A 15,982-nucleotide genomic window follows, 5' to 3' on the forward strand; every position below is an offset into this window, starting at 1 on the left:
CTTGTCTCCACGAGGCCACAGGAGGGCGCAATGAGCAAAATAATGCAGCGCATTTAAATTGTCAACGCAAGGAAGTAACTCTATAAAAACGTGCATTACGTCTAAATTAACTCATATAAATCAAATATAATTTCGTAAATTGCATAATTATGAACAAAACAGCATCATATATTTATGCATTGCTTAATACAAAGAGCCGAATCGCCCATCACGAAGATTGCATTTAAAAACATAAGAGACGCAGAGAAAAGGAATAAACCTCCACAAATTTGCGATGGGTTTTCTAAGAGTTTAAACTGTTTTAAATTTGCATGGCTAGATTGTGTGAGACGCGAGTGCAGCATTCATATTTGTCCGTCTAAAAAATGCACTGAATATGCATTCTGTGTGAATGGCTTGGTTTCGGTTTTAACCTAATCAAGATCTTCTCCGCATTGAGCTTCTATATTTCTCTAATATTTTGAATGAATAACGCAGCAGCGGTGCGTCTCGTGGGCTAGACTAACAAAACATTAAAATGCAACAACTTTACTTACATCATTATCACCGCATCTCGCGCGCCACTGATGACGCTCCCTGACGCACTCCTAACATTCAAATGCAAATGTTAATTTTAAATTCAACTAATATAAATTTTTTTTATTCACAATCTCCTCATCACAGGCACAGCACTCATTTCAGCATGTTCGTGTTTGTGTGTGCTGTCTGCGTCACTCATAGCACGTGCCTATATCGTGCACTATATCGAACACTTTTTATATCGTTATCGAAGAAGGTGTACCGTCGATAAATATCGATACTGTTTTATTGCCCAGGCCTAGCACAAAGTATACTTCGGCCATCGTCACACTGTCCTCGTCATTCAATTTTCATCATCAGAAGTGTCCACGGATGTCCGTGCACACCGTCTGCTAGCCACCCATTTCTTGTGGCAGCGCGGACGGTCTGCATACAACAGCGCAGGCGAGATGTGAATGTTGAGACGGAGCGAGTCAAGTAGGTGATACTGCGCATGTATCGAGGTCGTACATCCACGCTCATCCGAGACGGAACAGAATGCGGAAAGTAAAGTATACCCGGGTCTTAATATTTTAGTGGAAACTGTGAAGCATTTTTTTTAGGATTCTTTAATGAATAGGTGGTACCATCCTGAACATGTGCACACATTGAACCCACCCTTCAACTGGCTGAAACAAACACTTTTTACACTCAATGAATTTTAGGTGTTCAAATAATTAGATGATTGAAGAAAATGACAATTATCAAGTAAGGTTTTAACAAAACAAACCTGTTAAACATTAAATTAAATACAACATAAGAGCTAAAAGGGGCCCTTTTGCAGTGTAGGTGAACATAACATTGTTGATAATGTATAATTGAAAATCTTCATCCACTCCTTATAGTCTCCTGGTCCACAAATCCTTTGTCCACTTGTAATGATGTGTCTTTATAGAAAACAAAACATTTTCTTACAACCTTATTCAAATTCTTCTGATAGAATACATTAAGAAATTTAATCGCAGCAGGGTAACAGGTGCATTAGAGCTAAATTCCGAATGCAATCTAATGTGGATTTTGGTCATATCCACCTTATTCTTCAATGCGGAAGTAATCCGCTTTCTGTGAATGCGCAAGACTTCCGTTCCGGTTCATTAGCCGCTGTAGAGAAATAACGAAAAGAATTTAACTGTTCTTGAACAGTTTGCACTACAAACCAGTGTGTTCATGATTAAGATAATACATTAAAATAATGTGGTAAAACACACCAGTTTGCAATATCAAGCAGCAAAACGAGCTGTTTTGTACAGCTAATAGTAGCTGGATGCGGATGAGACCGGAAGCCAGACCCATACAATTTACAAATGGCCACACTCACTCTTATGGGAAAACTTAGGTGGATAATGTTGTCGAAATAAGTTATTTGTAGCCTTTTTTTACTAAACTAATCGCTACACCAGCTTAGCATTTCTCATGTAAACATTCTTTATTGTTATGAAAATACCCCAGAACTCATGAAAATCACATACAAACCATATACTATAGTAATCAAGCGTATATTAGCTTCATGTTTCGAGTGTAGAAACGTTTTTCTGGGTTTGTTGTATACAGAACTGAATGTGGAAGTGAAATGGAAGCTTGTGATTGGAAGAGACTGGACCTGAGCTTCCTCTGAGTCAGAGCAGCGATCGCGGAAGAGAAAACATACTGAGACCGCGCTAGAATCAGCTAAAGCTTGTCAGATTGCATAAATCAGTGGAAAATTAATAGAAATGATTCTGTCTAAAGAAATATCAAAATATGTTAAAGATAAAAACATATCAGTAAATAAAGCTATCAGTATTTCTACAAATATGCACACTTTGGACTGAAAGCCCTGATGGACATGGTTCACTGATGCTTGCATGTGACTGCCTGCCTGAGTTTTGTCGAAAGCCAGAGGCGACACAAAATTTGACAGAGGAAAAACCAATGCAAATGGAGCAATTTTATATTTGCAGTCAATATGAGGAAATGTGCTGATTCCCGTCTCTCTGTGTTCAGGTATCCTTATCACAACGATTTCCACCAAAGGGGAGCTGCAGACGTGGCCAGAGTTACTGCCTCAGCTGTGCAACATGCTCGATTCAGAGGACTACAATATCTGTGAGGTCAGTGCATTTCCTCTGTGCTCTTCATAGCTGCCTTAACTTAAACCTTTCTTTGTCCTCTCACTCATTTATCCTGCTCTTCCCCTTCTATTTTGAGAACATTTTCATATGCAAAAATGTGTTTGGAAATTATTCAAGATGCAGACAAAGTGGCCATGATGCTTTCTTTTTCATATCTAGAGATGTTCCTGAGTTGTGTGACTTGTATCTTAGTTTGTTCTCATTCGCACGCAGGGCTCGTTTGGAGCTTTACAGAAGATCTGCGAGGACTCATCGGAGCTTCTGGACAGTGACGCTCTCAACCGACCCCTCAACATCATGATTCCCAAGTTCCTGCAGTTCTTCAAACACTGCAGCCCCAAGATCAGGTCGGTCTGAGAGAGGATGGATGGAGTTATTTTCCATATGTTGCATTAAGTTGTTCTGGAATCTTATGGTTGTTCATGTGTGTCTTTAGGTCTCATGCTGTTGCCTGTGTGAACCAGTTTATCATCGGAAGAGCGCAAGCCCTGATGGACAACATTGACACCTTTATTGAGGTACCTGCAGTTTGAACATTATGGATTGAATAAATAATTTGCATGGCACCTCAAGTCATACAACTCATACATTAAAATGTCAACTGTGATCCTATGAACCCGAGAACTTGCTGGTCAAGTTGTCAGTCATGATTGTCATCTGCAAACAAAATGTCTGTTAATAAATTCATATTTTATTTAATAATAACATTTAATGTAATAAATAATACATGTAAAAATATCCTATTATTTGATCTTTTTTAAAATAAAATTTAAATTAAAATGGAGATTTTTTTTTTTTAAATGTGAAAAGTTAACGCAAACTCTTACTAAAATAAATTAAAACTTTTTTTTATGTAGTTAACTCTTTTAAAGAGATTTTTAACGAGTTAAGCCAAATACAGTGTTAGAGTTTTAAGCAAAAATAAATTGTAAAAACCTGATATAATTTAGCCATAAATTTTTCTCACCATGTAAATAGCCACAGAAGCTGGAATGGCTTTACAAACAAACAAACAAATAAACGTGAGGTCAATGTTTGACTCAGTTACTTTTTCGACTATTGAAATGAGTTATTTATATTATTGGTATATTATTTTTAAATTTATTGCACACCGTAATCTATTTAAAAATTTTTTTATTTTATTTATTTTTTTCTTGAAGCAATATTCTTAGAAACAGTTTCCAATATTTTAATAATAATTGTTCCTTCTTGTTTGGAATTGATCCTTTCTTGTAGGGCTGCACAATTAATCGAATTTCTAATCGCGATTACAATTATGGATGCCACAATTACGTAATCATTCAAAGCGGCAATTAATCGTTCAAAGTCCACTATTGTTATTCTGCATGCTTAAGATGCGTTTTTTTCTTTCTACATGTTATCTTAAGGGTTTTTCCCATTATTTTAATTTTAGTTTTAGTATAACATTATAATACCATTCATATTTTTACTTTTTTTATAATTTAAAGAAACCAATCCGATGTGTAGTTGACATTTGAGGCTTAATACTATAGAAAAGCACTAAAGGTTTTTCAGTTAGAGTGTTTTCAGCTTGTTTATTTTCATATAGAAATACGGCATGCAGTTGCATCAAACAATGGTATAAACATCATTTAATGTAAATTGTGATAATCGTAATTAATAATCGCAATTACCATTTCAAGGGAATAAACGACAATTATGAGTTTTTGTCATAATCGTGCTGCTCTACTTTCTTGTAAACTCACCGATGTGGATTCGGACTGTAATTAAATTACCACACAATCTTGGTGTTTGTCATAAAATAGTTGATAAATCGACTGGGAATTTTTACGTGGATGTGGGAGAAACACAGACTTTATGGATTCGGGCTGTAATAAATCACTGACCAGTCCCTTTAAATATTGAAATGTAGCTTGGGCAATTAATAATTTCAAATTTAATTTAATGTAATAAATATTACATCATATTTATTATTTGATTATTTAAATATCCTATTTTCCTAACTGGAAAAGTATTGCATACCATAACAGTGGCCCATTTCAAAAGTTAACTTGATTTAGACGTTTTTTTTTAATAATCAGCTACTACTCACTATAGTGGAGTAGTGACATGATATTCTTGTAAGCAGTTTCCAGCATTTCAGTAATAGATGTCCATACTTAAAATGTTTCCACATTACCAAGAATTGCAGCAGTTACTGTACAGTTCTTGGCAGTGGTCAAAAAACAATTTAAAAAACTTTTGGATTATCCCCTTCTTGTAAAAGGCACACAAATGGCAATTAAATGCCGTACAACCTTGGTGTAAAAAAAACGGTAGGTATTTTGCCTGGGACTTTTTACACTGGTGGTCGGAGTAAAACACCAACATTCTGGATTCGGATGGCAATAAAATCACCGACTAGCCCCTGTAAATGTTTACCTTACCTTAGCTCCCATTGAGAAACCATTACTGTCCAAATATGGCTATGCTGTAACTGCAGTATTTTAATCTGTTTTCTGCCTTGGCTGTTTTTCCAGAGTCTGTTTGCGCTGGCCGCAGATGAGGACTCAGAGGTGCGGAAGAACGTGTGCAGGGCTCTGGTCATGCTGCTGGAGGTGCGAGTGGACCGACTCATCCCTCACATGCGCAGTATCGTAGAGGTGAGATGAACCGCCTCTGTCTTGATGACCCTGAAGTGGTGTAGATCTTAACTAGTCAGAGATGCTGATGATGTTTACTGTTTCTGTAGTACATGCTGCAGCGCACACAGGACCCGGATGAGAATGTGGCTCTGGAGGCCTGTGAGTTCTGGCTTACGCTGGCTGAGCAGCCCATCTGTAAGGACGTCCTGTCTGGACATCTTGCACAGTAAGTGACCTTTCCCTTTTCTCGTAGAAGTCCCATCAAAAGTGCATTTGCTTCAGTTGACAAACATGCACAGTCCCAAACCCTTCACTAGCAACCATCCTGAACTGTGACATGATATGCAGAAGACTGGGACAAGCTGAAGTTAATTTCATGTAGGGTTGTGACGGTGAAGAAATTTTTCCACCGTTTAATCGACGTGTGACAACACCAGTAATACCGGTATCCCCGGGGGGGGTGGGGTTCGTTGGGGTTTTCCTCGCATTCCTTCGCTTTTAAGTAACTTATAAATGTCTGTGCGCATTTTATTTTCACTTTTGAATTAGCGTCAATTTGGCGTCATTTGCTTGAATGGATACAACCAAACGGTACAAGGACAAACGCACTTATATTAAACATAGAACATTTGTTAACAAACCGAATAAAAATACACCATGCTATGAGCCTAATATAAAAATGAATATAAAATAGGAAATATACAAAGACAGTTTACTACAGAAAACTACAGTTCAGTTCAAATAACAACAACAAAAACATTAAAATGGTCCAAGAACTGTTAACTTAAACAGGGTTCGTACAGATACTGCAAAATAAAATTCCAGGACTTTCAAGAACTTGCACTACTTTTTTGGTTTTCAAGGACTAAAATCAGATCTCACTTATCAATCAATATTGTTATTAGCGTTCAAATTCTAACAAAATAAACTAATAAAACAAAATGGTACAAATAAAGTGCAGCACATGCAAAGAATGCAATGACTGTGGCAGGGTTGGGCCGATAGACGATGCCATCGTCCATTGCCGATGGCTGATAGACATCACAATGTTGAGCCAGCAAGAAAATGACATGTAGGCGGAACCCCTAAAGGGAATAAATACGAGATGGGAGGAAAATATACATTTCAATATTTTTCCTCGCAGTTATGTAATTATACTACATATATATTTCGACATCAGGGAGCTGCTATTATACCTGGCATCGTGCTTTTGAATGTACGATCGCTTTTAGTTTCACTTTCGAGATTAGCGATCGCATATACTCTGTTTATACTATGGAGCGGCAGTACTTGCCACACATTTTACAAGATTGTTTGTCAGTGGTACTGAGGATCTGCAAATCATTCGCCATCGTCCTGAGTTATCTCTCCTTATTCTGTTTATGTGGTAAGTGAAATTTTATCTACTGTAGGATGTAACAGGCAACCATTACACTGTGTCTACACTGGAAGCGACAGTTGTCGTGTGGCGCCGCGCCGCATCAGCTAAAGTCTGTCTACACTGGACGCGACAAAGTGACCGTTGGAAATCATTTGAAATTTGTGTCGGCACGTCATAAATGGAACGGGGCAGCAGTTTACTATCGGGTATTTGTCGTGTCGCTTCGCAACCAGTGTAGACAGCATCACTGATTATGAGTTCTATAGACTGATCTATATATAATAAATCTATATTATAGATCAGTGGTTCTATAGTATTTTGCCGCGCCACTCGCGTCCGGTATAGACACGGTGTTAGGAATCGTGTTTTCCCTTATAAGGGTTCACGCTTTGGGCACACCCCCTAACTCTTCCCCCACACCCTCCCCCCGCTCACCCCCGCTGATGTCATCGTTCATCGTGATGTTTCACTGTAGACATCTCCGATGCCAATTTTGTAGACATCGCCCAACCCTAGACTGTGGCAACTTTAAAGGGGTCATATGATGTGATTTAAATTTTTTCTTTCTCTTTGGAGTGTTACAAGCTCTTGGTGCATAAAGTCAAACTGATTTTTTTTCATGAATATATGATTGACCTGAAGAATCAAAGCTATATCATACACTTGGAAAATTATGAGCTTTATCACGCTCATAGAAACTAGGGGTGTGACAATACACTTAGCTCACAAGTTGAGACAAAATACAGATACTTGGTTCAGTAGAACGAGACAATGTTTTAATACTTTAAGAAATTTTCAAATGACAAAATATTTGTCTTTTAATCACAAAGTAAAACAATAGTTATATTTTTAAATGTTTTAACTAATCTAGGGCTTAACTAATGATTATTTTGCTAATCATGTAATCTACTGATTATTTTGACAAGTGAGTAATCTGATGTTTTTTAGTAATACAAATAGAACTAAGTGAAAAACAGGCTTTAATATGACTATATTTATATATAAAGTAACGATGAGATATTTAGAAATATGTTGATGTATTCTCCTGTGTTGGCATAGGTTTAACCTGTTAACCCGCACCTGGACACCGGTGCACTGAACGCTCTTTGTTTGCATGTGTCAATGTTTACAAATAGATTAAATGAAACGGGACAAAATTAATCTTGACAAGCTATATATCATTATAAAGGTCTAAGCCACAAGCATCGACGATAGATCGCTGGTTTTCAATGGAAAGCTTATAAGGAATGTATTTGCTAAATTTGTGTAAGCAGTACACATGAAAACATGCATAATCAAAGCGCAGTACTTACCAGATTCGTCGTAATAACGAGTCATAAACGCATCCACAGCTGTAAATACCGGTGTAGTTAGAAAGGTAAGGGTCCACTGAACAACATCCCATAGAGCACTTTTAGTCCAACAAAGCAATAACGTTGTAATATGGATGGTTATTACTTTGTTTATGTCTAAATTCTTCTGGGAGAGTTATTGTTTGTATCCGTTATGGAATAACTTGCGCTCAAAAAACTGCGTCTTGGTAGTAAAAAGCAACATGGTTTTGTAGCATACAGTGTAACAAACAGAATGAGACCATCCACTGAAAAAAAAAGTCAAAGATACGAGGAATATTGTTTATTTGAATTCTGGCGCTCTCTCGTGACGGCTTGTGACGCACCTGTCATCTGTTGGGGGCGTAACTTAGTGATCGGCTTTTTGCACAAATAATTCTTTTTTTTTTTCTTTTCTTTTCTTTTCTTATTCAACATTTTTCATTTATATGTGCATGTATTGTGGGGAATGTGGCTGTATCTGTATGATTACCATCTGTATGACCGCACATCAGCGTGTGATTACTGACTGACAGCTATGTGTGTTAGATGAGTGATACAGTGCTGGGCTGCTCCAGGACAGTTTTGAAAACCATTTCAGAGACATGTTCTTAAATGTGACTCATAAAATATATTACATGCATGCACAGTTTTAAGGCAGCTTTAATCGCCTTTTTGGTAACTGCATGACTTAACTGACCACGGCATTGCATGCACGTAGTTTATTTCGCGCTTTGATATGAAAGGATACAGGCGACAGCGTGCGCCGGCGCCTTTGAGCATGCAATTGAAGAGCACGCAACACCTCTCTCCCCAGTCTGGCACAAACGGCTCGAACAGTTCCTGTATCAAATGAAGGCCCGCCTTCTGAAATACGAAATGTGCTGTGATTGGTTAGCTGGGCCAGTGTGTGTTGTGATTGGCAGCACTCGGCGCCTGGTCATGTCCCTTACCATAGCCTCCTGAGAGCTTCAGTGTAAAGTCAAATCAATTTGAGCGCGATTTAAACCCGGATGATTGTAACCACTCTAAGTTCGTCTGCCTTGGGGAAGCTAGCGTGTCTCAGACATAGTGATAACACTCGTTGCCTTCTCTAGTGCAGCTCAGCCAGTTCTCGTCCCATTCGTCAATATTTGTGATATCACAAATCCCGGAAAATATGCGTCGTAGTCCAAACGAGTCGTTCGTTGTAGTTTTTGAAAAGTGATTTCTGTTAAATAAAATATCTCCTTTTGAAGTGGACTTTGAGCTTTGTAACTTTGCAGATCTTTTTTTATGCTCAAACGGCAACATTACAGACTAACTAAAGTTGAAAAAGCATAATAGGACCCCTTTAAGGCATTTAAAATAACTGCAGTAAAAACACTATAGCAGAATATCAATTGGTTCGCACTTTAATTATTATTATTTATATTATTAACTATAAAATAATTTTGTGAGCCTTTTTTCTCTTTAAAAATTTAACCCTAAGACATTTAAATAGCGAAAAATAGCTCTTTTTTTCCTGTTTTGATTTTATATTTTATTTTATTGTAGTTTAATTATACATTTTAATAAATTCCCTCTTTAAACATTTAGACCTTTAAGACAGTAAAATGAAAATAACTGCAGTATAGCGGAATCTATACCAGTTGACTAATTTCTACTGTTGCATGGTATTTAGCAACTGAACTTCCTGCCTGTGGCCATAGAGATTATCTCATGCGTTGCTTAATTGTCTGAGATGCTGTTATTATTTGTTTAATCCCCCAATGACTGCATCACATCCATCTATATCTTCAAATATCCTGATGTCCAGTTTTGACGACCTGTCTTTAATCTCTCTTAGACTGGTTCCTGTTCTGGCGAACGGGATGAAGTACTCGGAGATTGACATCATTTTGTTAAAGGTTAGTTACTTCACTTCACTTCACAAGAACTTCTACAGCAGCATGGCCTCGGGTGTGATGATATCATTAACCCTGATTTTCTCCATGATTTTCAAGTATTCATACTGTCTGACCCAAGGCCTTTGACTCAGTCATTGCTGTCCAGATTTGGCAGTTGTCTCATCGCACTGACCTTTTGCTTCCCGTGTAGGGTGACGTGGAGGAAGACGAGGCCGTGCCGGACAATGAGCAGGACATAAAGCCACGCTTTCACAAGTCTCGTACGGTCACCCTTCGGCACGAGGGTGACGAAGGCGAGGAAGGAGAGGAGAGTGAAGATGATGATGACGATGACGATGACAGTCTGTCTGACTGGAATCTGCGTAAGTGTCTTATATAGGGCCCTATGATTTCCGTGATGCGGAAAATGCGGACGGAATCGCGGAATCTAGTCATAAAAATGGAGCTTACTGTATAACGCGGAATGTCACGGAATTTGTCAAAATTTGGATGAATTAATCAAAAGTAGGTAATTACACTTAAATCAAATTGTGACATAGACTCTTAAGAGAACTTCATAAGCATTTTACCGTTTCATTTGAGTGAAACTAACGTTATATCATATACATACAGAACTTCAAAATAAAAGTTTGGTTTAACTTGAAGACATTATTGTGCCAGAAATATATTACTATGTTCTGTAGAATGTACGTAATACTACTACGACTACTACTAAAATTAAAACTTCATTTTTTTTTTTTTAAAGGAGTAATCGCACAATAATTCCATGTTTTAATTTTAATAGTTAATCTAATTAAGTTGTTTTATGCATTCAAATAATTAGACATGCTAAAAAACAGAATATAGTAATAATAAAAGATAAGGTGAGAAAAAATAAAACATTTCATGGGGCCCTAAACATGTAATTTGTTACATTTTTTATAAATGAATGTTAAAGTGTATGTTTCATGATTTTAATAAATTAAACATGATTTTGATTAATACAATTTGATTTTATCATTAAAATGGAGTCCAGAAAAATTTAAACGGAAAAAAACGGAATTTGGAAAAATATAAAGCGGATTTCATAGGGCCCTACTTATGAGAAACCAACCTGATGCTGGTGAAATATTGCCTGTTTTTGTAAGCAGATATCAAGGTGTTTTCAGTGGAGATGATTACACTCAATGTCATGAATGTCAGTGATGTTCAAGTATTCATACTGTCTGATCCACAAAAAGCTTTCAAAGCTTACGGTTACACTGGTGCTTGAAGAAACATCTAATCCTATGTACTGCATGTGCATTTCTTCTGTAGGTAAGTGTTCGGCGGCTGCCCTTGATGTCCTGGCAAACGTGTTTCGGGATGAGTTGCTGCCACACCTGCTTCCAGTGCTGAAGGAGCTGCTGTTCCACCCGGACTGGGTTGTTAAAGAGTCTGGCATCCTGGTGCTGGGAGCCATCGCCGAAGGTATGGGAATGATTGTGAGGAGGAATAAAATGTAACCCTGTTTGTGCTAAATCTGGCCTTTGTTCTGATTTGAATACTAGAATCTGTACTTTGTGTGCTGTGTACTGCCTACAATGTAAGACTCTATGCAATAATTCACGTTTTTAACAGTAGTATGCAACATTGTGAAGTCATGTGACAGTTAATGTTTATTTAATTCAATTTTGTTTAGGCAGTTTAATAAAAAAGTCACAATAGCAAATGTTTTTAAAAGGTAAAATGTAAAACAGATGAACACTCGGTGGTTTCAAAGTTATTTGGATTTAGCGAAAATGGTTTAAGTCAAATTACAATATTGCAGAGTTTAGTATATGTTTTAGTAACTATACATTAAACATAATTACAACATCATGTCTTATTTTTATTACTTGGGTAATTTCCTCCCCCATATTCCATGCATACGAAAAAAAAATTATGTACTATGCACATTATACACTACTGTTCAAAGATTTGGGGTTGGTAATATTATTATAATTTTTTTAAGTCTCATGCTCACCAAGAACTGTATTTATTTGATCAACGGTACAGCAATAAACGGTGATAGTGTGAAATATTATTATAATTCAAAATAGCGGTTTTTGAATCTGTATTTTCAAATGTAATTTATTCCTGTGATGTAAAGCTGAATTTTCAGCATCATTACTCCAGTCTTCAATGTCACATGATCCTTCAGAAGTCATTCTGATATGCTGATTTGCTGCTCAGGAAGCAATTCTTTTCCTTGTTGAAAACAAATGTTTGCATGGAAATATGACCTTTCTGAACTCCTCCTCTGTCTTGTCCTCAGGCTGTATGCAGGATATGGCTCCGTACCTGCCAGAGTTAATTCCTCACCTGATCCAGTGTCTCTGTGATAAGAAAGCACTGGTCCGCTCCATCACCTGCTGGACTCTGAGCCGCTATGCACACTGGGTGGTCAGCCAGCCGCCAGACTCCTACCTCAAACCCCTCATGACCGAGCTGCTCAAACGCATCCTCGACAGCAACAAGAGGGTTCAAGAGGCTGCCTGCAGGTATGTTTGACCTGCTGTTAACGAAAATACAGCCTCCAGATCTAAATAACAGATCTTAAAGTGTCTGTCTGACAATGTATGACTTTTGTAGCCTTTAACTGGTAAACTCGATATATTTTGATCAATTTTAGTGTTGTTAACTAAAACCATTAAAAATCATTATTTGGAATAAATCTTAAATAAAATAGATTAACGTCAGCTTAAACTGATTTCACTACGATGCCATGGCATCGTTTCAAATTGTATTTTTATTTTTTTTTAAAGTACTACAATGACTAAAACAAATAAAAGCTAAATAGAAAAACGAACAAAAATGACAAGATCACATAAGAATTTAAAATTAAAAAATGAAAATGTAAAGGCTAATTCAAAGTGTTAAAAAATACTGTATTAGTATATAAATGCTTGAATAACAATGGAATTTAGGTATAATAAACCAGCTAAGGTGATTTGCTGGTTTACAATGGTTTAGCTGGTCAACCAGTCTCACATTGGTTTAACTGATTAGTCCAAGTCAGTTTCCCGACCCTACCAGCTATAAAGTGCCTAAAAACCCTCTCAAACACAAACCAGCAAACCACCATAGATTGATTTTGAGATGCTTCCCTGCTGAAATAACATGTTAAACCAGTTGTCTTTCAGTCTGGATGCTGTTTCTAAAGACATGTTGAGCTAATTCTTGGGTTTTTCCTTCCATCAGTGCGTTTGCGACTCTGGAAGAGGAGGCCTGTACAGAGCTGGTTCCCTACTTGAGCTTCATTCTGGACACACTGGTGTTTGCCTTCAACAAGTACCAGCACAAGAACTTGTTGATCCTCTACGATGCCATCGGAACCCTTGCTGACTCTGTCGGACACCATCTTAACCAGCCAGTAAGATCACTGTGGCTTTGAGTTTTTAAAGATGAAAATGTTCAAGAAGCATAATTAAATGTGACTGTTTTGTCTAACAGGAATACATCCAAAAGCTCATGCCCCCTCTTATTCAGAAATGGAATGAGTTAAAAGATGAAGACAAGGATCTGTTCCCTTTGCTGGAGGTAAAGTAGTTCTGTGAATTCTGTGATATTCATACTTAAAAAAACTGGAATGTCTTAAGGAATTTGTTACTTTTTCTTATTTTAGTGCCTGTCTTCGGTGGCCACAGCACTACAGAGCGGCTTCCTGCCCTACTGTGAACCAGTTTACCAGCGCTGTGTCACCCTGGTCCAGAAGAACCTCGCTCAAGCCATGGTCAGTCGGCATGCACACTTGTTTGAGAATGAACAGCCATAGCATGTTGTTGTTTTGATTCATTCTCCAGATCTTGATGTTTTCTTTCTGTTCTTGTTGCAGATGTATAACCAGCACCCTGACCAGTACGAGGCCCCTGATAAAGACTTCATGATTGTGGCCCTTGATCTGCTCAGCGGTCTGGCTGAGGGACTCGGAGGTCATGTAGAACGACTGGTCACCCGCAGCAACATCATGACCCTGCTCTTCCAGTGCATGCAGGTATGGTTAAATCTAGGGCTGTGCAAAAAATCGAATGCGATTTTCATGCTCATTTCGTCAGTAAAGCCGGTTCTGTGATTAGTAGTAAATCTCCAGCACATGCTTTCAGATGGAGTGGCATTTACTACACAGATCACTGACAAGCTATGCAAAATCGCGTTCAAAATCGCAGGCGATTCATTGCGATACAGCCCTAGTTAGATCAATATATTTAAATATATGCCTGTTTATATAATAAACCTATTGTTTTTGTTAAAATAAAGATTAAAAATGTAAAATATATATGCATAAATCTTTAATTATTATTTAAAGATTTATGAAATATTAAATATTTGTATACATTACATATTTTTAGATCTAATAATAATAATAAATTATTATTATTATTATTAATTTTGTACTTGTATTAGTTGAGCGTTTTTTAAACATAATCTGAATTGACCATAAAGCCATACCTGATTATCTATAGTAAAATGTAGAATGATGAAATTAAACGCATTAATTTGACGCAGAAAATCTAATTGTGTGCTGTATGAACAATGCCTAAAAGCTTTATTTCTGCTCTAATTAAAGGACACCATGCCAGAAGTGCGTCAGAGTTCATTTGCTCTGCTGGGAGACCTGACTAAGGCGTGTTTCCTTCATGTGAAGCCCTGCATCGGTGAGCTGTGCCCTTTGACTCGTACTGAGTGAAGCCTGACACATGGAGAGCTGCTTTCTCATGCTAGATGTTGCTTCTGTGCGTGTTGTGCGGGTCAGTTTGTCATTGGTGTCCGTTTACCCTCTCTAGCTGAGCTCATGCCTGTCCTGGGACTCAACCTCAACCCGGAGTTCATATCTGTGTGCAACAATGCCACATGGGCCATCGGAGAGATCGCCATGCAGATGGGTGAGTGTTTATGCACTCTCATATATGTATATCAGGGATGGGCAACTTTGATAGTGACGAGGGCCAGCATTTTTTCTCCTTTATACCAAGGGGCCAGATTACTAATCCACGTCCACACCTTTTACACCGTCTTACTCAATTTCCTTTTTATTAGAGGAAATTAAAGTATAACTAATGTCATTTGTTTTTAAAGATTTTATTAAGTATAAAACTTGTGCAGTTATGGTAATTCAGAAGGAAAACTTTGTTGTCAGTGGACAGAAATATTACCCTGACAAGCCAATGTAAACATTTCAATTGCATTGTCTGTAAATTTGCAACAAACAAATATACAGAGGTTCTTTTTTTATTAGTAGCCTACAGAACATTCTCAAAACAGCCTAAAAGGACAGTTAAAAAGGGCTTAATTAAAAAAAAAAGTTATTCTAAATGGTACCATAAAATAACCTGGTATCTGCAGTATTTTTAAAATCAAATTTAAGACCTTTAAAGACCTTTTTAAGATCTGCTCGGAGATCGCTAAACTGCAAGCTTACCAGTGTTTTCAGAAAGCAAGCATGTTTATCCACAGTGGAGAGAGAGCGCGAGCAAATGGTTGCCAGGTTGACAAAGATAAGTAGCACACTTAGCAGATATTTCCAAGTGAAAGGCTTCTGTAAATTTGCAACAAACAAATATACAGAGGTTCTTTTTTTATTAGTAGCCTACAGAACATTCTCAAAACAGCCTAAAAGGACAGTTAAAAAGGGCTTAATTAAAAAAAAAAGTTATTCTAAATGGTACCATAAAATAACCTGGTATCTGCAGTATTTTTAAAATCAAATTTAAGACCTTTAAAGACCTTTTTAAGATCTGCTCTTCACATTTCAGCCTTTAAACAATTTAAGAAAAGGGATGAGTCAAAAGTATCAATTATTATATTAATTTAAACAATTATTATCAATTAATTATTATATTAAATAACATAAATATATCTTAGTGTCTTAATTGTTTAGATTTTTATAATGCATTAGCATTTTGTCGATCCACTGGTTCACATTTAAAAATATGTAGCAAGAATAGCAGATGGGCTTATTGAAAAAGCAAATTCGTTCTCTGCCAGCAGGTGTCACTTTCGGAACTGCAGAAATTAGGGCTGTGTATCACCAGCAAAGTCATGATACGATGCGTATCACGATACAGAGGCCACGATACGATACGTATCACGATACATGACTGCACTG

The 15,982-nt window shown here is 37.2% G+C and overlaps 1 protein-coding gene across 1 annotated transcript in view; it reads left to right on the forward strand.

The window, feature by feature from the left end:
- Positions 1–15,982, forward strand: part of LOC107679423 (transportin-2) — a 25,596-nt gene that overhangs the window by 4,058 nt on the left and 5,556 nt on the right. The window contains exons 5-19 of the mRNA XM_016474967.1: positions 2,542–2,648; positions 2,883–3,016; positions 3,106–3,187; positions 5,171–5,293; positions 5,383–5,501; positions 9,816–9,876; positions 10,067–10,238; positions 11,173–11,325; positions 12,152–12,377; positions 13,078–13,249; positions 13,330–13,416; positions 13,502–13,609; positions 13,712–13,870; positions 14,444–14,531; positions 14,661–14,759. Coding sequence (XP_016330453.1) covers positions 2,542–2,648; positions 2,883–3,016; positions 3,106–3,187; positions 5,171–5,293; positions 5,383–5,501; positions 9,816–9,876; positions 10,067–10,238; positions 11,173–11,325; positions 12,152–12,377; positions 13,078–13,249; positions 13,330–13,416; positions 13,502–13,609; positions 13,712–13,870; positions 14,444–14,531; positions 14,661–14,759 — 1,890 coding nt within the window. The remainder of the gene's footprint in view (positions 1–2,541; positions 2,649–2,882; positions 3,017–3,105; positions 3,188–5,170; positions 5,294–5,382; positions 5,502–9,815; positions 9,877–10,066; positions 10,239–11,172; positions 11,326–12,151; positions 12,378–13,077; positions 13,250–13,329; positions 13,417–13,501; positions 13,610–13,711; positions 13,871–14,443; positions 14,532–14,660; positions 14,760–15,982) is intronic.

The sequence above is a fragment of the Sinocyclocheilus anshuiensis genome, unplaced genomic scaffold (genome assembly GCF_001515605.1).
Source record: "Sinocyclocheilus anshuiensis isolate Anshui unplaced genomic scaffold, SAMN03320099.WGS_v1.1 scaffold8, whole genome shotgun sequence".
In the NCBI taxonomy this organism is placed as follows: Eukaryota; Metazoa; Chordata; class Actinopteri; order Cypriniformes; family Cyprinidae; genus Sinocyclocheilus; species Sinocyclocheilus anshuiensis.